This window comes from Suncus etruscus, chromosome 16 (genome assembly GCF_024139225.1).
Source record: "Suncus etruscus isolate mSunEtr1 chromosome 16, mSunEtr1.pri.cur, whole genome shotgun sequence".
Taxonomy (NCBI): Eukaryota; Metazoa; Chordata; class Mammalia; order Eulipotyphla; family Soricidae; genus Suncus; species Suncus etruscus.
This window is the reverse complement of record NC_064863.1, coordinates 5,248,630-5,273,112: the sequence shown is the minus strand read 5'-3', so window position 1 is coordinate 5,273,112 and position 24,483 is coordinate 5,248,630. Positions and strand designations below refer to the sequence as shown.

Here is a 24,483-nt window from a genome sequence, read left to right as displayed (position 1 = left end):
GAAGATTAGTGAAACAACAAACTTTGTTCTCTAAAGACTATTTTTTAAAATAATTTTCCACATTCTTCTTGTGTTTTTTTTTTGATGACTTATTACTAAGGAAGGTGGAAGCTAAAATTTGAAAAGGTATTTGGGGTTTTAGAAACATTTGGCAAAACCATAGTAGTTAAAGAATTGTCACCAATAAAGTTTTCTGTGACTTAAGAAAAAATTAATTCTTACTGCATCAACATTTTTAAGTAAAAAAATTTTAAATATGGAACACTTCACGAATTTGCGTGCCATCCTTGCGCAGGGGCCATGCTAATCTTCTCTGATTCGTTCTGATTTTAGTATATGTGCTGCCGAAATGAGCACTAAATAAAAAATTTAATGGAATCACTGTGAGATAGTTAAAAGTGGCTCATGATTGAGTTTAGTCATACAATGTCCAACACCCATCACTTCACCACTGCACATTTCCTGCCAATAATGTCCCTCCTCCACAGCCTCTATGGTAGACATTTTTTTTCTCTTTCTCTTCCTTTTTCCCCCTTTTAGACACTGTGATTTCACTGCATAAAAATTTAATCTTCAGTTAATTTCATTTGGGGAACAAACCTGACACAATTTATACATCAATCATGTTATTAGGAGTGAAACAAAACCTGATTTGCTAGTATTGGGAAGACTATCAATACCTTTTAGGAAGCCATATTGACTCATGTAACTGGGACTGTCCTTTTGTGGACACCCAAAACTGTCTATGTTACAATATTAAACTTGTTTCTGAGTTATTTTAGGCTCTAAGTCATGCTAACCCATACTTGTATTTTTTTTGCACTTAAGCTTTTATCTGGAATAGAAACTTAGAAGACAGGAATGGGTCCAAAGCAATAGCACAGAGCTAGGGCATTCACCTTGCCTGTGCCCACCTGGGTTCGATTCCTGACATCCCTAGCCTAATGGGAAATGTGGGACAGAGTTCCAATTGGCCACTGGGCTGATTTTACTCTAGGAACTGTCCTGTCCTTTCCTTTCTCAGCCTCATATCAGTTTCATCCCTGGGATGCTGTAGGAATTCTCACAAGCATGCTGGACATTTCCCAACAGGCAAACTCTGGTTTCTGTGCTACTGAGCAAAGTGACGCCAAGTGGTGTGAGTTCTGAATCTGGATGCTAACTAAAATGACTGAAACAAGATACACAGCAGATACAAACTAAATGGTGTGTAATATTGTACTAGAATAAAAGCAATGCATTTCTGGTCCCTGGGAACACGTTTTCCATTTAATTATATTAATTAAAAACATCTTCAGTTTTTCAAAATTTGTTTTGTTCCAACACTTGACAGTGTTTAGTATTTATTCCTGGTTCTATACTTAACTACTCTTGGCAGGCCTCAGGGGAATTGAATGCTGTACTTGGGATTAAACCTGGGTCAGCTGCCTGCAAGACAAGTACCCAACATGCTATACTATCTCTCTGCTCAAACATTTGAATCAATTGATAAAATCAAGAAACAACATTTCCTCTCAATGGTTTTCTACAAGGAAAAGTCTAATTTTAATTCCTGAAACTATGCTCAGCTGAGGAAGAAATAATAGTTATAATACCTTCATTTAATATTTTCAGGGCAAGACCTTTATATATCTAAATCACAAGACTCAACAACACTAAATCCATAGAACCTAAACTATAATAAATAAATGTTAAATAATGCAACCGTCAAGTATTTGGGTTGGGGTGAAAAGGAACCTGGAGTTATAAATGAAAGGTTGTGGTCACAGGGTGGTGGGATTGGAGGTGGGGATATTATATGTCTAAACCTTATCATAAAAAACTTTGTAAATCATGGTGCCAAAATAAATATTAGACTAAAAATGATAGAGGAAGGAGGAACAAGGCATACATAAATCACAGAAGCTTCTCAAAGATCTGAATTTTCTTCAGTCATAAAAATATGCTGATATTATTATCCTTTGGCTTTTTTTTTTTCTTTCTATGGTTCTATGTCTTCACAGTATGACCTTTTTCCTCAGGGCTAGTCTCTAAAAATATCTTTTGACTATCTTATCTTTTCTCTCTCTAAGGTCTGTATTCTCCCTAGAGTTCATCTGAATTTTTTTTTTCTGTTTAATACTTTAATCTGTCTGCTAAAAGGACTCTCATACTGGCCAGCCATGACCCTTTCCTGAAGGAGATGAGTCTCACCCAAGGTCATGAGGAAGATTATATAGGGAATGTATATAAGGAAGTTCCAGCTTTTTGATGATCTTTAAAATTTTGACTATTGAGTGGCTCCCAACAGTGAGAAACTGTGGATGTTGCCCGTCCGTGTTATTCTACTGTCCTGTCTCCTGAACCTCTCAGGAGTGGGCCTAAAAGGGTCCATTAAATTCGCTCTCCCAGAGGCTCCAAAAGAGCATGGGCGCTCCGCTTCACTTCACGGCCATGTGCTCTTTCTAAAAAAAGAACGGCACTCCAACACGAAGAAAAAATCCGTCTCTCAAACCGATGACGAGGGCCTCTAGAAGAATTCTGCTTATTTTCGGCGTATTAGACTTTTACCCCAGTTTAATACTTTTCTCCTCTTCAAACAAAACCACATAACTTGAACTACCTACTCCTGCCTCCCAATTAGAGGGGGAAATAAGGGAGGCATCAGGATCAAACAGGTGTAAGACTACGAAGTAATAGGATAGGTACAGAGGGGGCCACATATTCTAGCAGCCCTGGGGGTGAGGGAAGAGGATATGGGAGGTAGGACAAAAACGGAGGAGTAGGGAAGACAAACCGGTGATGGGAATCCCCCCTGATTTTATGTAAATATGTACCTAAAATATTATTGTCAACAATATGTAAGCCACTATGATAAAATAAAAATTATGTTAAAAAAAAAAAGAAACTGTGCTGGATCTCTGAAGCCCAGCATTTCTCTTTGGACTCTCTTCTCTGCTGCATGTTCAGGCCTAAGATTTGATCCTGTGTGTGTCTTCATCCACGGAAGGCACACCTTCCTTGGAGGTGAGTCACCTGACCAGAAAGGGTGGAGCCAGAGATGCGTGGCCAAGCACATCATTTAGCCAATGAATATCAACACACCACATAGAAAAACCCACAATACAAGTGTGACAATGGAGAAACAACGCAGGCCAGCATCAGGCATAGAGAATGAAGATGGCAACTTTGATGACCGGAAAATGGCCAACCATCTAGTCAGTCTCTCAGATAAGAAGTTTAGAGAATAAATATGGAAGATGCTCACAGAACTCAAAGAAACCATGAATTGAGTTGAACAGAACACTAATAAGAACTAAGAAAATATGAAGACAGAAGCCAGAAAATTCCAAACTGAAATAACAGGTCAAATAACAGGTCTGAAAAACTCAGTAAACTAATTAAATGACAAAATGGATAACCTCTCCATCAGGGTAACAGAAGCTGAGAATAGAATTAGTGTTGTGGAAGATGAAATACATAACAACTTCATACAGTGGGAGAGATTGGAAAAAAAAAACCTTAAAGCAAATGAACAGACAATGGAAAAAATACTCAAAGAATGGGAACAGATGAAAATAGAAGTCTATGATAAGCTCAACAGAATCAACTTAAGAATCATTGGAGTCCCAGAGACCCAGGAAGAAAATCTCCAAGAAGAATCAACAGTCAAGACATAATTAAAGAGAAACTACCAGAGCTAAAGAATACATATGATCAAATCCTGTTTGCCCGAAGAGTAACAACTAAAAGAGACCCTAGAAAAAAACACCCCATGACACATCCTAGTCACAATGACTAATCCCACAGATAGAGACAGAATTCTGAAAGCAGCAAGATCAAAAAGAGAAATTACATTCAAGGGAACATCCTTGAGATTTACAGCAGACCTGTTACCAGAAAAACTCAAGGCCAGAAAGCAATGGTGGAACATAGCGACAAAACTCAATGAAATAAATGCTTGCCTAGAATACTGCACCCAGCAAAACTCACTATCAGGTTTGATGGAAGAATACATAGTTTCACAGACAAACAACAGCTCAGAAACTTTACAAACTCAAAACCATTCTTAAAAGAAAAACTGAAAGACCTACTTTAAGACAAGACTGACCAACAAACACACCAAATTTCAATATAAAGATGGCACTAAATCCCATGACAATTCTTTCTCTCAATGTCAATGGAATAAATGCACCAGTTAAGAGAATAGAGTAGCTAAATGGATCAAAAAACTCAATCCAACCTTCTGCTGCCTACAAGAAATGCACCTGAATAGTCAGAACAAACATAGACTCAAAATAAAAGGCTGGAGGAAAATCATCCAAGCAAACAACACCCATAAAAAAGCTGGAGTGGCCATACAAATATCAGATGATGCAAACTTTATACTCAGGAAAGTTGTAAGGGACAAACATGGATGTTTTGTATTAATCAAGGGGTATGTAAAGCAGGAAGAAATCACTCTCCTAAACATTTATGCACCGAATTAGGGGCCAGAAAATTATTTAATACAATTGTTGACAAATCTGAAAAATAATATCAATAACAACATAATAATAGTGGGGGATCCTAACACGGCTTTGTCAACACTTGATAGGTCAACCAGACTGAAACCCAACAAGAATATACTAGACCTGAAAAGAGAAATGGAAGAAAGAGGTCTAATATATATATATACATATATATATATATATACATATATATACATATATATGACACTCCACCCCCCAGAAACCTGGATACACATTCTTCTTTAATGTACATGGGACATTCTCCAGGATAGACTACATGCTGGCACATAAAACATACCTTCATAATATCAAGAGGATAGAAATTTTGCAGGCTACCTTTGCTGACTACAGGCTCTGAAATTATATTTAAATTCCAAAGGAACACAGAAGAAAAGTTTTAACACCTGAAAGTTAAACAGCCTCATACTAAATAACCAGTGGGTCCGAGATGAAATGAAAGAGGAAATCAAAACATTCCTGAAAACAAATGATAATAAAAACACAAACTATCAGAACCTATGGGACACAGCAAAAGTGGTCCTGAGAAGAAAATTTATATCTTTGCAAGAACACATCAGGAAGGAAGAATGGCCTACCTGAATAGCTTAATGACACAGCTCATAGAATTAGAAAGTGCTCAACAAAAGGACCCAAATATAGGGAGACAGAGGAAATAACAAAGCTGAAAGCAGAAATCAATGATGTAGAAACCCAAAAAACAATCAGAAAGATCAATCAAAGCAGAACTTGGTTCTTTGAAAAAAATAAACTAGATTGATAGAGCATTAGCAAAACTAACAAATAAAGAGAGAGAAACTTGATAACTTGTATTAGAAATAAAAATGGGGAGATGACTACCGATATTGCAGAGATTCAAAGGGTAATCAGAAACTACTTTGAGAAACTATGCCACAAAAATAAGAACCTGGAAGAAATGGATAAATTCTTGGACTCTTATATAACCTTCCACGGTTAAATAAAGAGGATGTAGCATATCTAAACACCCCAATAACTATTGATGAAATTAAAACGGTAATCAAATGTCTGCCCCAAAACAAAAGCCCAGGCCCAGATGAATTTTCTAATGAATTCTTTCAAACCTTTCAAGAGGAACTACTACCAATCCTGGCAAGACTCTTTCATGAAATCGAAAAAACGGGAACACTTCCAAATAGCTTTTATGAAGCCAACATCACCTTGATACCTAAACTAGACAGAGATGCTACCAAAAATGAAAATTACACACCAATGAATACTGATGCAAAGATCCTCAACAAAATTCTGGCAAATAGGATTCAATGCCTCATCAAGAAGATCATTCATTATGATCAAGTAGGTTTCATCCCAGGAATGCAAGGATGGTTTAACATCCATAAATCTATCAACATAATACACAACATCAACAACAAGAAAAATAAAAATCACATGATCATATCAATAGACGCAAAGGAAGCATTTGATAAGGTCCAACACCCATTCTTGATCAAAGCTCTCAGCAAGATGGGAATGAAAGGAACCTTTCTCAATATAGTTAAGGCCATCTACCACAAGCCAGAGGCAAATATTATTCTCAATGGACGAAAACTAAAAGTCGTACCTCTTAATTCTGGTACAAGGCCAGGCTGTCCTTTCTCATCTCTCCTACTCAACGCAGCACTGGAAGTCCTTGCTATAGCAATCAGGCAAGTAAAAGATATCAAGGGAATCCAGATAGGAAAGGAAGAAGTCAAGCTCTCACTGTTTGCAGATAACATGATATTCTACTTAGAAAACCCTAAAGACTCTACCAAAAAACTTCTAGAAACAATAGATTCATATAGCAAGGTGGCAGGCTGCAAAATTAACACACAGAAATCAATGGCTTTCCTATACACCAATAATAACAATGAAGAAATGGACATTAAGAAAACAACCCCATTCACATTAGTGCCACACTAATGCCAAACTCAAATATCTTGGAGTCAACTTGACGAAAAATGTGAAGGAACTATACAAAGAAAACTATAAAACTCTCCTCCAACAAATAAGAGAGGACATACAGAAATGAAACACATACCCTGCTCATGAATTGGCATGATTAACATCATTAAAATGGCAATAGTCCCCAAGCATTGTACAGATTTAATGCAATCCCTCTAAAGCAGGGGTCTCAGAATCAATTTAATTCGGGGCCACAGGAGGCAAAGTCGGGGTAATCCTTGACTGCAAAGTCAGTAGTAAGTCCTGAACATTGGGGGGTGTGACCCACACAACTAAAACAGAACAAAACAAAAAAAGATTCCTCTAGGGCAGGGCCACAAAATGTTGTACAGAGGGCTGCAAACAGCCCGCAGGCCACAAGTTTGAGACCCCTGCTCAAAAGATACCCATGACATTCTTCAAAGAAATGGATCAGGCACTTTTGAAATTCATTTGAAACAATAAACACCCTAGAATGACTAAAGCATTTATTGGGAAAAAGAATATCGGAGGCATTACTTTCCCCTACTTTAAACTGTATTACAAAGCAGTAATTATAAAAAAAGCATGGTATTGGAATAAAGACAGACCTTCAGATCAGTGGAATAGACTTGAGTACTCAGAGAATATTCCCCAGACATACAATCACCTAATCTTTGGTAAAGGAGTAAGAAATCCTAAATGGAACAAAGAAAGCCTCTTCAACAAGTGGTGTTGGCACAACTGGCTCTCTACTTGCAAAAAAGCTAACTTAAACCCCCAGCTAACATCATGTATGAAGGTAAAATCCAAATGGATTAAAGACCTCGATATCAGACCTGATACCATAAGGTATATAGAACAACACGTAAGTAAAACACTCCAGGACATTGAGACTAAAGGCATCTTCAAGGAGGACACTGCACTCTCCAAGTAAGTGAAAGCAGAGATTAACAGATGGGAATATATTAAACTGAGAAGCTTCTGCACCTCAAAGAAAATAGTGCCCAGGATACAAGAGCCCCCCACTGAGTGGGAGAAACTATTCACCCAATACCCATGAGATAAGGGGCTAATATCGAAAATATACAGGACACTGACAGAACTCTACATGAAAAAAAAAAAAACTAATCCCATTAAAAAATGGGGAGAAGAAATGGACAGACACTTTGATAAAGAAGAAATACAAATGGCCAATAGGCACATGAAAAAAATGCTCCATATCACTAATCATCAGGGAGATGCAAATCAAAACAACTATGAGGTACCACCTCACACCACAGTGATTGGCACACATCACAAAGAATAAGAATGAGCAGTGTTGGCGGGGATGTGGAGAAAAAGGAACTCTTATTCACTGCTGCTGGAAATGCCGACTAGTTCAACCTTTCTAGAGAGCGATATGGAGATTCTTCCAAAAACTGGAAATTGAGCTTGTATATGAGCCAGCTATACCACTCCTAGGAATATACCCTAGGAACACAAAAATACAATATTAAAATCCCTTCCTTACACCTATATTTATTGCAGCACTATTTACCATAGCAAGATTCTGGAAACAGCCAAGATGCCCTTCAATAGATGAATGGCTAAAGAAACTGTGGCACATATACACAATGGGATATTATGCAGCTGTCAGGAGAGATGAAGTCATGAAATTTTCCTATACGTGGATGTACATGGAATCTATTATGCTGAGTGAAATAAGTCAGAGAGAGAGAGAGAGATATGCAGAATGGTCTCACTCATCTATGGGTTTTAAGAAAAATGAAAGACATTTCTCAATAATTTTCAGAGACAAAAGAGAGGAGGGCTGGAGGTTACAGCCTACCTCATGAACCTCACCACAAAGAGTGATGAGTTTAGTTAGAGAAATAACTACATTGTGAATTATCCTAACAATGAGAATGTATGAGGGAAATAGAAACACTGCCTTTTTTTGGGGCGGGGAGGGGAAGAGGGATATTTGGGACATTGGTGGTGGGAAGGTTGCACTGTTGATGGGGGGTGTCATCTTACATGACTGAAACCCAACCACAATCATGTTTGTAACAAGGTGTTTACATAAAAATATTTTTAAAAAATTATTGGCTATTGTCTAGGGCTACCTTCATATTGCTCCCTTATCTTTCCCTGATAAGCTACCTGATATGACCAGGTAAATTGAGGCAGGATCCATGGAAACAGGCTTGTAAAGACCTAGCATGTGGCTTACACCATGTAGTTCTTACAAAATGGCTTCTCTCCCTGCTCAGAACCTGAGAAGAACACTTCCATGTGGCCTTTACAAAATGACATCCTTCCTTGTTCAAACTCAGGTGCCAACATTCCCTCCTCTTCTTATGGACCTGAGTTAAATCTTTGACTCTCATTGAGCTTCCTGATACTTGTCCCTACATGTGGTCATATACTGGAACCTTAGTACAAGCATCTGTTAAATGGAGGTTTTCCAGGATGATTGAACCCCTATTCATACTAGGTGGCTGAATCTTTCCATCACCATTTCAGCTCCTGCAAACTAGCCTGCACCTGTTGCAGTGTCTCATGGGTGACTCCTGACTTCTTAATTCATCTCAATTTTATCGCTGAGTCTCAACTGGCTTGAGATACCCATGACTAGAAATGCTTATAGTCACTGGTTGACTTGTAGTCAGCTGATAGACATTTACTGTATGTCCTTTATGTCCAGTCTAGGTGCATGAATACGTCTCACTTCACTGTGCAATTTGCTTAGGCTTAAAAAAATCTATCTGCCAAAATATGAAATTTAGTGACTTTTAATTGTAGGCAATATTTAGTGATAAGAGGGATAGAACAGAAAGAGAAACATGAATAGTTGTAGCTCACTAGCTTATTACATAGAAAGCTGACACCACAGAAAATGGACTCATGGAATTAAAAAGAAGGCATTCTGAATGTCTGCCCTTCCCATGAACTACCCCATTTTGTTTTCTGTAAGAAGTACTTATAGTGTACTTTCCTCATTATATAAGAAAAAACTTATATTTATATAATTTTGTGGACACACTAACTAATAATTGGTATATTCTTCTGGGAAGTAGTTTAATACTAATTGTATCCAGATACAATTAATTCTATGCCTGGATATGTACTTTAGGAAGCAAAATTAAACCAACAAAACCACATACATAAAATTTTTAATAACCATAAATCCTACATGGGATTATAAAACTCAATAAAACATTAAACATAAAAATATTAAAAACATATTAAAATATAAATAGAAAATCTGGGGCCAGAGTGATAGCACAGTGGGCAGGGCATTTGCTTTGCATGCGGTCAACCTGGGTTCAATCCCTTCATCCCATATGGTCTTCTAAGCTGGTCAGAAGTAATTACTGAGCACAGAGCTACGATTAACCACTGAGTGTGCTGGGTATGGCCCCCAAACAAAAAATAGATAAAAATTCTAAATGTAAACTATAAACACAATTTATTTTTTAAAAATTGCAATTGGAAAAGGCCAGAATTAAATAATAAACTTATAGAAATCAAGATTTTTTTCTAAGAGTCCTTGATCTTATTCTCTTATTTTTATTTTTAGGCCATATTCAGCTGTGCTCGGGCTTATTGCTGAGTCTGTACTCAGGGATCATTTCTGGCAGGGCTTGAGGTCAACACATGCAAGGCATGTACCCTAAGCACTATACCATTACGTGGCTCTATTTCAAGTTTAAAATATAAAAAACAACCTGTAAGTTATGTGTTAAGGATACTTTTGCATTCCTTATGCATGAAAGCATTAGTTATTATTGTATACCTATGGGCTATAAAGCCTGATATGTGATTGTTTTTAATCTGGTTAATTTATCTAGTTTGGGCAAGAGTAAATCATCATAGCTGATAGTTATAAAAAAAAAACTATGATTTGCCAGGTATTTCACCTGCTAACACTTTTAATCATAGTAGCAAGTCTAACATTAGGTAATTACTCTGAAACTTCCATTAATCATATGGAGAAACGAAGCTCAGAAAGGTGAAGTGCTTTACCCAGGGTCCCAGCTCAGGTAGTGAGGTGATGGGTAATAGAGACAGGCTCCTAAACTAGTGCTTGAAACCTCTGGGACAAACCCAACCAGCAGATAAATAGAAAATAATATGTCTGCCTTTTAGTTCAGGACATCTCTTTCTGCTGCACCAAACTGTGCCTTCTTACCTGGCAGTTGAGAAAATTGAAAAGGAGTTGAGAGGATTGCTCATGATCACATGACTAGCTAATGGATGAGGAGTAACTTCTATACTTCTAATCTAATGATCTTCCTATTAATCTTTACTGTTGGGAATGAAAAGAAAAATGCATTGTTTTGAACAAAAACAAATGGGAAAAGACCTCTGGGAAATCAAATCTAAAACCTTTATAAAGACAAGTCACCCTGCTCTTTTGGCGCGACCATTTATTTCCTCCATCATTTATTTATACGAGTTATTTACTCTATTCTGAAAGGACTGATCCCCAAGTGCCACTAATAGAGGTGTGAGAGTTCATGTGTGTGTCTATATGTGCATCTGCATGTATGTAATGTGTGGTGTGTGCACATCTGAGACCTGATGAGAGAGAGATAGCATACAAAAGGATCTATGAAAGATGGGACAATCCCAGCACACATGAGGATTTTCAGGGTTTTTCCAATTCTCGTGTGAAGCTGTGGCTGTGTATGATCATGTGGAGATGCATCATAAAATCAGGGAGTACTGTTAGAAAATAAAACCAATTTCTGATTTACCATGTTGACATTGGTGTATATAATAGCATCCCACATTTAGAGATCAGTGGACAGACTGTACCAATTGAAATGCGTATTGTTGCCAAAATTTTATATTACACTTTAATTTGGCATGTCTGACAAAAGATATCACTATTAATGAAACAGATGGCGAGAACTACAAATTACTGCACTGGCATCAACATATTACCAAATAAATTAAAAAAAAAGATTCTTTTAGGAAAATGCTGTATAACTATGGCAGTCAATTTTATGTCAAGTTGACTAGACCACAGTACTGTTATTCAACAGCAGCAATTTAAGTTTTCATGTGAAGGTATTTTATAGATGTGAGTAATATCTACTATTAGTTAACTTTAAACTAAGGCAATTCCCTGATAAAGAAGATGGCCATAAAATCAAGTGAATCCTATAGAAACGGAGATTTCCTGAATGGAAAATAACTGACTCAAGAAGGTATTAACTCCTAAATTACAACCTGCCAATAGGACCTCCATATTTTAGATTTGTCAATCCTCACAACTGTATGAGCTAACTTAAAAAATAATCCACCTTGTAGATTTTCGTACCAAGCAGAACCAAAACAAGAGGAGTTAAAAAAAGAAAATATATGTATGTATGTACGTATGTATGTATGTATATATAATAGAAGAAATAAATAAGAATAAATATATTTTTCTCTATCTTTAACTGCACTTGTTTTGGTTCTGCTTGGTATAAAAACATACAAGAAAAGTCTTTCCTGGAATAAAAGCTCAGGTCAAAACCAGGACACAGAGATTGTGTAGCCTGACATTCTTACCCTCAAGTACACCAGCAATATAATATGGCACCACTCCTTTTTTTGCAAAGGCATACTAAAAAGGGGAAAATTTCATGTATAGAAACAAGCTCTTATCTACTAGGGGTAAGAAACCATGCTTTTATAATACAGAGGCACCTCAAACCCTGAACATGTGTCATGTGGACCCAACTTAGACTCTATGTGATCAGGTAGTGACTGTCCAATCCAAAGACCTAGATTCCAGACATAGAACCAACACAGTTACCTGCAACAGCACCAGGAACCAAACTCTCTCTGGGAAATTTCCAGAGCCTGCCAGGGGTGATTTCTGAGTGCAGAGCCAGGAGTAACCCCTGAGCGTGAATTTGGGCCACTGGGTGTGGCCCCAAATCCAATCAATTAATCAATAAATAAAAATTTTAAAAGATAAACTTAATCTGCTGCCAATTTTATTTTTTAAATGTGTCTTCTCAAATTTCTTCGTCAACACTTTCATTTACCATTTCCCTACAACAATTCCCCTACATAATTACTTAGAAAGGCAACCTCACCTTGGCTTCTGAAGTGGGTTCCAAGAAGCACAGGCGATTCCCGAGACCCTCAGCTGCCAGGCAGAACTTCCGTTGTTCCTTTTGAATGTTGGCAACGCACTGGAGAACCACTTCATCTTCCTGCCAGGAGAACAGAGACAAACATGAGTGGTCAGGACTGGACCTGTGGCTGGACTCTGAAGTCCAGTTCACCTTGCTATTTTATCAGGTATCCTGGCCATCTCTGATAGAGGCACATATTTTGCAGTATCATATAAATTAGTTTGTTATTCATGTAAGTGACTGCCTCCCCTGAGTCAAAACTCTCTTAAATTCTGAGCAAACAGTTGCATGAACTGAGTGGAAATAAAAAATGATCAAACCTAAATACCAAACCCAAAGTCAATGACAATAGAATCAAGAGACCCAAACTACAACAAGCTATACACATAGGGTACCTGTTATACTAGCAGCCTGGGGAGGTATGGGATGCATGCTGGGAAATATGGCAGATGAAGGTTAAGACTGATTGTAGGAATTGCCCTAATTCACTGTCACTATGTACCTTAAATATAACTGCAAAAGACTTGTAACTCACATTGGTCACAATAAAAATTATTTTAAAAAGATCTGGGGTGGGTGGAGTTGAGTGGGAACAGGTATGTGAAACAGACATACCACATTCCTATTCTGAATAAATTCGATCCCTAATTCAATATACTAATGGTCAGATGTGATTGAGGGGAACAGAGAATCCAGCAGGGGCCTAGAAGAGGTGAGAAAGTTGTTTTGTGTCAAGTGATGGAGAAGACAAAGATGCAATATTGTTGAGGAATGGGTATTTAATGGGGAAAATTTTTGCCAGAAATGGTTAAAAAAACTATGGAGGGTAACAAGACTTTTTCAGACATAGGAGAGGAAAAGCAAAGGAAATCTGAGGAAACCAATAAGAAGAAATGAAGGGAAAGTAAGAGAGCAGCAGCTCTAAATTCAAGGAGGGGCATCTCTCCCAAGTCTCATTCTTGAAAGCAGCTTGCCTATAATGCCCAGAGACTGCATCTGAATGGCATTGCCTTGTGATGGTCTGGACCCCAGCCACCCCATAATTTCACTAAAGCACCCTCCTCTTGCCCAAGTTGCTAAGAATTAAGAGAAAAACAGTTTCCTTAGTAATGGCTCCATCCTGAATCTGTCAATGTGTCATACTCTTCAGACTGTCACTTGAGCAACTTTCAAACATCAAGGAAGAAAATGTCATGTAGTCAAATGCTAGTTCGTGTAAAACTGAGTCAGTAATAAAGTCTAAAGATCCTTCTTAAAGTCAAATCAGAATTTATGATCTATATTTAGAGACAGAAAACTTTAAAATACTATTGTTCTTATGATGAGGGCTAGTGTACTCTAAGGAGAATGAAGTCTTTCTCCAGGCAATATCTCTCCCAGATCCTACAGCAACCTTGGGCAATATCATCCTCACAGATCACGTTGGCTAAGAGGAAGTATTTTGAATTGTCAGAATACTAGAAAGACTTTCTGTGCCATGCAAAGCAGGCAAGTCAACAATACTCAGAGATCGTTCTCAAAACACAAATTATATGTCCAAAAATGTTGAGGATCTCCTAATAAGTATTAATCTTATCAGTGCTTAATTCACCAGAGAAGCAGGATTTTCAAATCACAAAAATGTCATTATGCATCATAAATCCTTGAAATAAAGATCTTTCTTTTCAATCTCATGATGACTTCCCATGACCATGATTTCTATTCCCTTTCCATCCCAACCTGTCTCAGGTATCTTGCATGAGCTGCCTTAGATCATTCCAATGTGTCTTTTAAAATTTTCCAGTCCAATCCCATTTATGTTAGTGTTACACATACTCAAATACCTTTGAGTCAATTTAACTAAAGAGATGAAGGACCTATACAAAGAAATCGACAAAACTCTTCTTCATGAAATAAAATAGGACACAAAGAAATTGAGTCACCTGCTTATTAATTGGGAGGATTGACATTAAAATGGCAATATTTCCCAAAGCATTGTACAGATTTAATGCAATCTTTCTAAAGATACCCATGAAATTTTCAAAGAAGTGGATCAAACACTCCTGAAATTCATTTGGAACAATAAACACCCACCAATACCTAAAGCAATCCTTGGGAAAAGGAATATGGGAGGCATTATTTATCCCAATTTTAAACTGCATTACAAAGCAATAGTTATCAATACAGCATGGTAATGGAATAAGGACAGATCCTCAGATCAGTGGAATAGACTTGAGTATTCAGAGAATGTTCCCCAGACATAGAATCAACTAATATTTGATAAAGGGGCAAGAAATCCAAAATGGATCAAGGAAAGCCTCTTCAGCAAGTGGTGTTGACATAACTTGTTAGCCTCTTGCAAAAAAGCAAACTCAGACCCCCATCTTATTCCATGCACAAAGATCAAATCCAAATGATTAAAGACCTCGATATCAGGCCTGAAACCATAAGGTATATAGAACAACATGTAGATAAAATACTATATGACATTGAGACTAAAGGCATCTTCAAGGAGGAAACAGCATTCTCCAAACAAATGGAAGCAGAGATAAACAGATGGGGGCTACATTAAACTGAGAAGCTTCTGCACCTCACAGGAAATAGTACCCAGGATACATGAGCCACCCACTGAGTGGGAATTCACTCAATACCCATTAGATAAAGGGTTAATATCAAAAACTATATAAGGTACTGACAGACTTAATAAGAAAAAAACATATAACCCCATAAAAATGGGGAAAAATGAACAGACACTTCCTTAAAGAAGAAATAAAAATGGTCAAAAGGCACATGAAAAATGCTCCACATCACTAATCATCAGGGAGATGCAAATCAAAACTACAATGAGGCACCAATCATCTCACACCACAGAGAATGGCACAAATTACAAAGAACAAAAACAAGTAGTGCTGGCGGGGATGTGGAGAGAAAGGAACTCTATTCACTACTGGTGGGAAAGCCATGTAGTCCAGTGTGTTTTGTGCCCTGCTGTGTAGTTCTGCTGTGTAGTTGCATGTTGTCTGTTGCATACTTTTGTATATTTGTGTGTTTCTCAATGTACTTGTGTGTTGTATAGTGTTGTGTATTTGTTTTCTATTAGTGTTCTGCAGTTGTATATTGTGTACTCATGTGCTATGTACTATGTGCCACGTGTTGTGTTCTATGCAGTGCATTACGTGGTTCTGGCCTTGTATTGTGTATGTATGTTCCATATAGGTGTGTGCTATGTAGCTGCATGCTGTCCAGTTGTATATTGAATGTGTGCTGTGTGTTGTATACTTGTGTGTTGTGAAATTGTATTATATATACTTGTGTTTGTGTAGTATGTTGTATGGTTTTGTATGTAGTGTATGGTTTTATTTTTGTATAGTGTGGTGTGTACTGTATAGCTGTGTGCTATGTTGTATACAGTATAGTTGTATACTATATAGTACAATATAGTTCTGCTATATTGTATTGAATATAGTACAACGTATTGTATATTGTACAATATAGCACAATGTACAATGTAGTTGTGTTTGTTAACCATTATTTATGTGGGTATTCTTATTTTTTTAAAGCTTCAATTATTTCCATTCATGCTTTAGTAACAGTAATGAGCATTTCCTGACTTTCCCACTCAAAATATCCAAACCCCAAACTTGAGACTATACAGTCTTCTTATACTGGTGTTTTATTTCTTTACTTTTATCAAACTTGCTTTATTTCATCATGATTTCTAATCTAGAACCTAGAAGTAGTCACCACAATTTTGTTTTGTTTTGTTTTGTTTTGGGGTCATACCCGGTAGCGCTCAGGGGTTACTCCTGGCTCTCAGCTCAGAAAGTGCTCCACTCCTGGCAGGCTCAGAGGACAATATGGGATGCCCGGATTTGAACCACTGTCTTTCTGCATGTAAGGAAAATTCCTTACCTCCATGCTATCTCTCCAGTTCCAAGAATTATTACATCTACCTCAATAAGAAATACTCTTTTGATGTATAAAAATCACTAGAGCTTTGTTGTATAGTTTTATACTTATGTACATGTTTGTTTTGGAATTTATGTTGTATAGTTGTTTTGTATACCTATTTGTTGTGTCACATATTATGTAGCTGTGTTGTCTCAATTTGTTGCACTGAAAACATCTAAATAATTGGAACTCTGATTTCACTTAAAGATATCTTAATGTTGGTCATAAAAAAGATCTTAATCTTAATGTTGTCACATTTTTGTATAAGTCATAGAAATTTCAACCCAGCCACTTTCAAGAAACCATACCCCAATCTGTCTGTGGCAAGCAGAAAAATAAATTATCATACTAGAGGGCACAGTAGTAATTACTGATCATTAATAAGGAATCATCAATAAGGAAAATAATAAGACCTTCAGCACCTTAAAAGGCATATGAATCTCAAGTTCTCAAGAAATAATACCTGGCAGAAAGGGGAAGCCTCTGAACTCTGCTGGAACTCAGATGCCAGTACCCCTATCTGCCTGTTCTCTGTGCTGTGCTGCATTTTCAGCCTGACTTTATCCTGTGTTGGCTCGTCTGCAGACGGCTAGCCTTCCCTGGAGGTGGGTTTACACGCCAGAAAGGGAAAGCCGCTGAACTCTGCTGGAACTCAGATGCCAGCACCCCTATCTACCTGTCTTCTCTGCTGTGCTGCATTTTCGGCCTGATTTCAACCTGTGTGTGGCTCATCTGCGGATTGCTAGCCTTCCCTGGAGGTGAGTTTACATGCCAGAAAGGGGAAGGCGCTGAACTCTGCTGGAACTCAGATGCCAGCACCCGTATGCCTGTCTTCTGTGTTGTACTGCATTTTCGGCCGAATTTCATCCTGTGTGTGGCTCATCTTTGGGCGGCTAGCCTTCCCAGGAGGTGAGTTGATATGCCCAGAGAAGAGGTCACGCACATCATTTAACCAATGAATACAACCACAACACGTAGAAAAACCCACAATACAAGTGTGACAATGGGGAAACAACGCAGGCCAGCACCAGACATAGAGAATGAAGATGGCAACTCAGATGATCAGAACATGGCCAACCAACAAGTCAGTCTCTCAGATAAGGAGTTTAGAGTCGAAATATGAAAGATGTTCAAAGAAATAAAAAAATATAAAAGTGAACATTAATAAGAACCAAGAGAATATGAAGATGGAAATGAGAAAACTTCAAACTAAAATTTCAGGTCAAATAACAGGTCTGAAAAACTCAGTAGATGAATTGAAGAAAAACATGGATGAACTTTCCACGGGTTAATAGCAGCTGAGGATAGAATTAGTACACTGGAAGATGAGATGAATAACAACTCCACACAGCTGACTGGAAAAAAGCCTTAAAGCAAATGATCAAACAATGGAAAAATTACTCAAAGAATGGAAACAGACGAAAATAGAAGTCTATGATAAACTCAACAGAAACAAATTAAGAATCATTGGAGTCCCAGAGACCCAGGAAGAAAATCTCCAGGAAGAATCAACGGTCAAGAACATCACTAAAGAGAAACAACCAGAGCTAAAGAATACTTGCAGTCAAATCCTGTGTGCCTGAAGAGTAACATCTAAAAGAGACCCCAGAAAAAACACCCCAAGACATTCTAGTCACAATGACGAACCCCATAGATAGAGACAGAATTCTGAATGCAGCAAGATCAAAAAAAGAAATTACATTCAAGGAAACATCCTTGAGATTTGCCACAGACCTGTCACAAGAAACACTCAAGGCCAGAAGGCAGTGGTGGGACATAGTGACAAAACTCAATGAAATAAATGCTTCGCCTAGAATACTGCACCCAGCAAAACTCACTTTCAGGTTTGAAGGAACAATACATGTTTTCACACACAAACAACAGCTCAGAAACTTTACAGACTCAAAACCAGTCTTAAAAGAAAAACTGAATAGCCTACTTTAAGACAAGACTGACCAACAGACACACCAAACTTCGATATAAAGATGGCACTAACTCCCAGGAAAATTCTTTCTCTCAATGTCAATGGACTAAATGCACCAGTTAAGAGACACAGAGTGGCTAAATGGATAAAAAAAAAAAACTCAATCCAACCTTCTGCTGCCTACAAGAAATGCACCTGAATAGTCAGAACAAACATACACTCAAAATAAAAGGCTGGAGGAAAATCATCCAAACAAACAACACATATAAAAAAAGCTGGAGTGGCCATACTATTATCAGATGTTGCAAACTTTATACTTAGGAAAGTTGTGCGGGACAAAGATGAACATTTTGTATTAATCAAGGGTTACGTACAGCAGGAAAAATCACTCTCCTAAACATATATGCACCGAATGAGGGGCCAGCAAAATATTTAATAAAATTGTTGACAAATCTGAAAAATAATATCAATAACAACACAATAATTGTGGGAGACCTCAACACAGCATTGTCAACACAGGACAGGTCAACCAGACTGAAACCCAACAAGAAAAGAGAAATGGAAAAAAGAGGCTTAGTAGACATATACAACCCCAGAAACCCGGATACACATTCTTCTCTAATGTACATGGGACGTTCTCCAGGATAGACTACATGCTAGCACATAAAACATACCTCCATAATATCAAGAGGATAGAAACTTTGCAGGCTACCTTCACTGACCACAAGGCACTGAAATTATATGTGAACTACAAAGGGACACAGAATAAAAACTTTAATGCCTGGAAGTTAAACAGCCTAATACTGAATAACCAGTGGGTCTGAGATGAAATCAAAGAGGAAATCAAAACCTTCCTGGAAACAAATGACAATAGAGACACAAACTATCGGAACTTATGGGACACAGCAAAAGCAGTACTGAGAGGAATATTTATAGCTTTGCAAGCACACATCAAGAGAGAAGAAGGCGCATACCTGAATAGCTTAATGACACAACTCATAGAGTTAGAAAGTGCTCAACAAAAGGAACCAAAAATAGGGAGACAGAAGGAAATAACAAAGCTGAGAGTAGAACTCAATGAAGTGGAAACCCAAAAAACAATCCAAAAGATCAATGAAATCAGAAGTTGGTTCTTTGAAAAAATAATCAAGATTGAGAGACCACTGGCAAAACTAACAAAGAAAGAGAGAGAGAAACTTGATAACTCTTTTTAGGAATGAAAAAGGAGAGATCACTACTGATATGATAGAGATTCAAAGGGTAATCAGAAACTACTTTGAGAAACTCTATGCCACTAAAAATGAAAACCTGGAAGAAATGGATAAATTTTTGGACTCTTATAATCATCCATGGTTGACTAAAGAGGACATAGCATATCTAAACACACCCATCACTATTGAGGAAATTTAAGACAGTAATCAAATGTCTGCCCAAAAGCAAAAGCCCAGGCCCAGATGGATTCACTAATGAATTCTTTCAAACCTTTCAAGAGGAAGTACTACCGAAGCTGGCAAGACTCTTTCATGAAATCAAAAAAACAGGAACACTTCTAAATAGCTTTTATGAAGCCAACATCACCTTGATTCCTAAACCAGACAGAGATGCCATGAAAAAAGAAAATTACAGACCAATATCGCTGATGAATACAGATGCAAAGATCCTCAATAAAATCCTGAAAAATGGGAATGAAAGGAACCTTTCTCAATATAATTAAGGCCATCTACCACAAGCCAGAGGCAAATATTATCCTCAATGGAGGAAAATTAAAAGCCGTACCTCTTAATTCTGGCACAGGGCAAGGCTGTCCTCTCTCACCACTCCTATTCAACATAGCATTGGAAGTACTTGCTATAACGATTTGGCAAGAAAAAGATATCAAGGGAATCCAGATAGGAAAGGAAGAAGTCAAGCTCTCGCTGTTTGCAGATGACATAATACTCTACCTAGAAAACCCTAAAGACTCTACCAACAAGCTTCTAGAAACAATAGACTCATATAGCAAGGTGGCACACTATAAAATTAACACACAAAAATTAATGGCCTTTTTATACACCAATAGTAATAAAGAAGAAATGGACATTAAGAAAAAAAACCCATTCACAATAGTGTCACACAAACTCAAATATCTTGGAATCAACTTGACTAAAAATGTGAAGGACCTATACAAAGAAAACTATAAAACTCTGCTCCAAGAAATAAGAGAGGACACGCAGAAATGGAAGCACATACCCTGCTCATGGATTGGCAGGATTAACATAATTAAAATGGCAATACTCCCCAAAGAATTGTACAGATTTAATGCGATCCCTCTAAAGATACCCATGACATTCTTCAAAGAAGTGGATCAGGCACTTTTGAAATTCATTTGGAACAATAAACACCCTACAATAACTAACACAATCATTGGGAAAAAGAATATGGGAGGAATAACTTTCCACAACTATAAACTGTACTACAAAGCAATAGTTATCAAAACAGCTTGGTATTGGATTAAAGACAGGCCATCAGATCAGTGGAATAGGCTTGAATACTCAGAGAATTTTCACCAGATATACAATTACTTAATTTTTGATAAAGGAGCAAGAAATTCTAAATGGAGCTAAGAAAGCCTCTTCAACAAGTGGTGTTGGCACAACGGGGTAGCCACATGTAAAAACATTGAACTTAGACCCCCAGGTAACATCATGTATGAAGATTAAATCCAAACGGATGAAAGACCTCAATATCACACCCGAAACCATAAGATATAAAGAACAACACAGGTAAAACACTCCAGGACATTGAGACTAAAGTCTTCTTCAAAGAGGAAACTGCACTCCCCAAGCAAGTGAAAGCAGAGATTAACAGATGGGAATATATTAAACTGAGAAGCTTCTGCACCTCAAAGGAAATAGGGCCCAGGATACAAGAGCCACCCACTGAGTGGGAGAAACTATTCACCCCATACCCATCAGACAAGGGGCTAATCTCCACAATATACAAGGCACTGACAGAACTTTACAAGAAAAACATCTAATCCCATCAAAAAATGGGGAGAAAAAATGGACAGACACTTTGACAAAGAAGAAATACAAATGGCCAAAAGACACATGAAAAAATGCTCCACATCACTAATCACCAGGGAGATGCAAATCAAAACAACTATGAGGTACCACCTCACACCCCAGAGATTGGCACACATCACAAAGAATGAGAACAAGCAGTGTTGGTGGGGATGTGGAGACAAAGGAACTCTTATCCACTGCTGGTGTGAATGCCATCTAGTTCAACCTTTATGGAAAGCAATATGGATATTCCTCCAAAAACTGGAAATCGAGCTCCCATACAACCCAGCTATACCACTCCTAGGAATATACCCTAGGAACACAAAAATACAATACAAAAATCCCTTCCTTACACCTATATTCATTGCAGCACTATTTACTATAGCAAGACTCTGGAAAGAACCAAGATACCCTTCAACAGTTGAATGGCTAAAGAAATTGCGGTACATATACACAATGGAATATTATGCAGCTGTCAGGAGAGATGAAGTCATAAAATTTTCTTATACATGGATGTACATAAAATATATTATGCATAGTGAAATAAGTCAGAGAGGGAAAAACGCAGAATGGTCTCACTCATCTATGGGTTTTAAGAAAAATTAATGACATTCTTGCGATAATAATTTTCAGAAACAAAAGAGAGAAGGGCTGGAAGTTACAGCTCACCTCATGAAGCTCACCACTAACAGGGATGAGTTTTGTTAGAGAAATAACTACATTTTGAACTATCCTAATAATCAGAATGTATGATGGAAATAGAAAGCCTGTCTAGAGTACAGGCGGGGGTTGGTTGGGGAGCAGGGCGACTTGGGACATTGGTGATGGGAATGTTGCACTGGTGATGGGTGGTGTTCTTTACATGACTGAAACCCAAATAACACAATCATGTATGTAATCAAGGTGTTTAAATAAAAATATATTAAAAATATATTAGTATTTGCTGACTAAAATTTTTTAAAAGGTAATTAAGAATAATAATTCAAGTTTTACGTCTTAAAATAAAAGAAATAATACCTGGAAAAGACATCAAGATTTCGGCTTTTTACCAAAGAAGTGAAAATATTTCTCATGAACTTTTGTTTTATTTTAGGCACTGTGATTTGCTATATTGTAAATGGTAGGGTTGCATACACAGTGTGTTTTTTGTTTGTTTTCGGGCCACACCTGGTGATGTTCCTGGCTATGTGCTCACAAATTGTTCCTGGCTCGGGGGACTACATGGGACATCCAGATCCAATCCAGGTCCGTCTTGGGTCAGCTGCATGCAAGGCAAATGCTCTACTGCTGTGCTATTGCTCTGCCCCCACATACCATGTTTTCACACCAAATTTTCCACTGGTGTCTACTTTCCTCCTGTCTCAATTCACCCTGACACATCTCTCTTCATCTGCCATCATAGTAAGCTCAGTTTTATAGACCAGTGCTTAGGTATTATTGCTTTTGATTATATTATTATTTCTATACGATGTTATTTCTATACGATGTTTGTTCATATCCTACACATGAAAGAGCTCATTTTGTATGTGTCTTTGCTTGCTAACTTCACTCAGCATGATAATCTCCACTTTCATCTATGTAGCAGTGAGCTCAAGGGAAAAAATAAAAAAATGGAAAAAACATCCAAAAATGGTGAGAAGAGATGAACAGAAAATTCCTCAAATAATCAATATATCAATGAAAAATGATCCTCATCACTTGTCAAGGAATTAACAAAAATCAATGAAAATTAGAGCAATGAGCTATCACTTCACACCAATGAGACAGGCACACATTACCAAGAACAAAAACAACCAGTGTTGGCATGAATGTTCCTCTTTCCTAAAGAGGAACTCTCAGCCACTATTGGTGAGAATGTTGCATCATTCAACGTTTTGGAAACAATATGGATCCTTTTTTAAAAAAAAAAAATCTGAGCTTCCATACGATTCAGCAGTTCCACTTCTTGACACTTCCCCAAGGGTCCAAAAACTGTTCTTCAAAGAAACCTCCTCGATTGTCATTGTAGCACTATTCACAACACCCAAGTGTCTAAAAACAGATGGCTGTGTAAAGAAATTATGGTCCATATACACAATAGGATACTACCCAGTTCTAAGGGAAAAATGTAATCTCACTAGATTTTAAAGTTTCCCCTCACTCTTTTGTCTCTTTTTCCCTTATTGTTTACAAGTAATTTTCGCCCCAAGGAAACATCTTCCCTATCTAATCTGAAAGCAGAATGTGTTTTATAAAAACAAGTTGGCTGGGCTATAGGATCATATTCAAAGAAGATAATGCTCTATTTATATCCACAGAACAATGGTGATTGTAACAAAAGTCACCGTTTCTTGTTGAATCATAATTGAAGAATTTCACGAACAAAGAACAGATGTCAATCTCAAGAAGTCATGGGAAATAAGCAATTTTGAGACATTGATGTTCATCTGAAGATATTTTTGTTTCTACTGTTTAATTATTACTGATAAAAGTATCCATTCATTCCATACCAGATACTCTGCTGAGATGACTACATCACTTATTTAACTTTTGTACCATTACAACAACTTTAAGAATGAGTAAATCAAAGTTCAGAATGCTTAAGGATTTAAGGAGAGAAAATATTTAATGGACCACTATTATTATGTCATTTTGTTTGAAGATCTCAATATCATTCCCACAGTCCTCCCCCATTTGTATCCAGACACTGACATATTCTCTATTTGTAAATGAAGAAGCCAAGACAGAATGGCTAATCAACACTCCAGTCCAACACAGAGTGTGTAATGGATTCAGATTTGAACACATAACTACCAGGATTTCGAGTAAGTTCTCTTGATTATGATGCCAAACTCACACTTATCCCAAATACTTAATAACGGGTCTGATTTAATGTCTCCCTGATCCTAAGGCCCTTGTTGATAGTGGTGATGAAAGATAAATAGCTCCCGGCTCTCTCCCATGGTCATAAAACATTGAAAAGTAATCAAATCACATAGCACATTGTCAGAAGCAACAGCCAGAGAACTGATAATCCAATAAAACAAAAAATTCTG

At 37.4% G+C, this 24,483-nt stretch overlaps 1 protein-coding gene and 1 non-coding gene across 2 annotated transcripts in view; both read right to left on the bottom strand.

Moving 5' to 3' along the window:
* The window catches only part of RYR3 (ryanodine receptor 3), a 473,873-nt gene that overhangs the window by 436,007 nt on the left and 13,383 nt on the right, over positions 1 to 24,483 (bottom strand). The window contains exon 2 of the mRNA XM_049790221.1: positions 12,509 to 12,628. Within this exon, the coding sequence (XP_049646178.1) occupies positions 12,509 to 12,628 (120 nt within the window). The remainder of the gene's footprint in view (positions 1 to 12,508; positions 12,629 to 24,483) is intronic.
* LOC126033051 (U6 spliceosomal RNA) lies at positions 251 to 357 on the bottom strand. Its single transcript, XR_007504207.1, has one exon. It is a non-coding gene; the product is annotated as a U6 spliceosomal RNA (small nuclear RNA).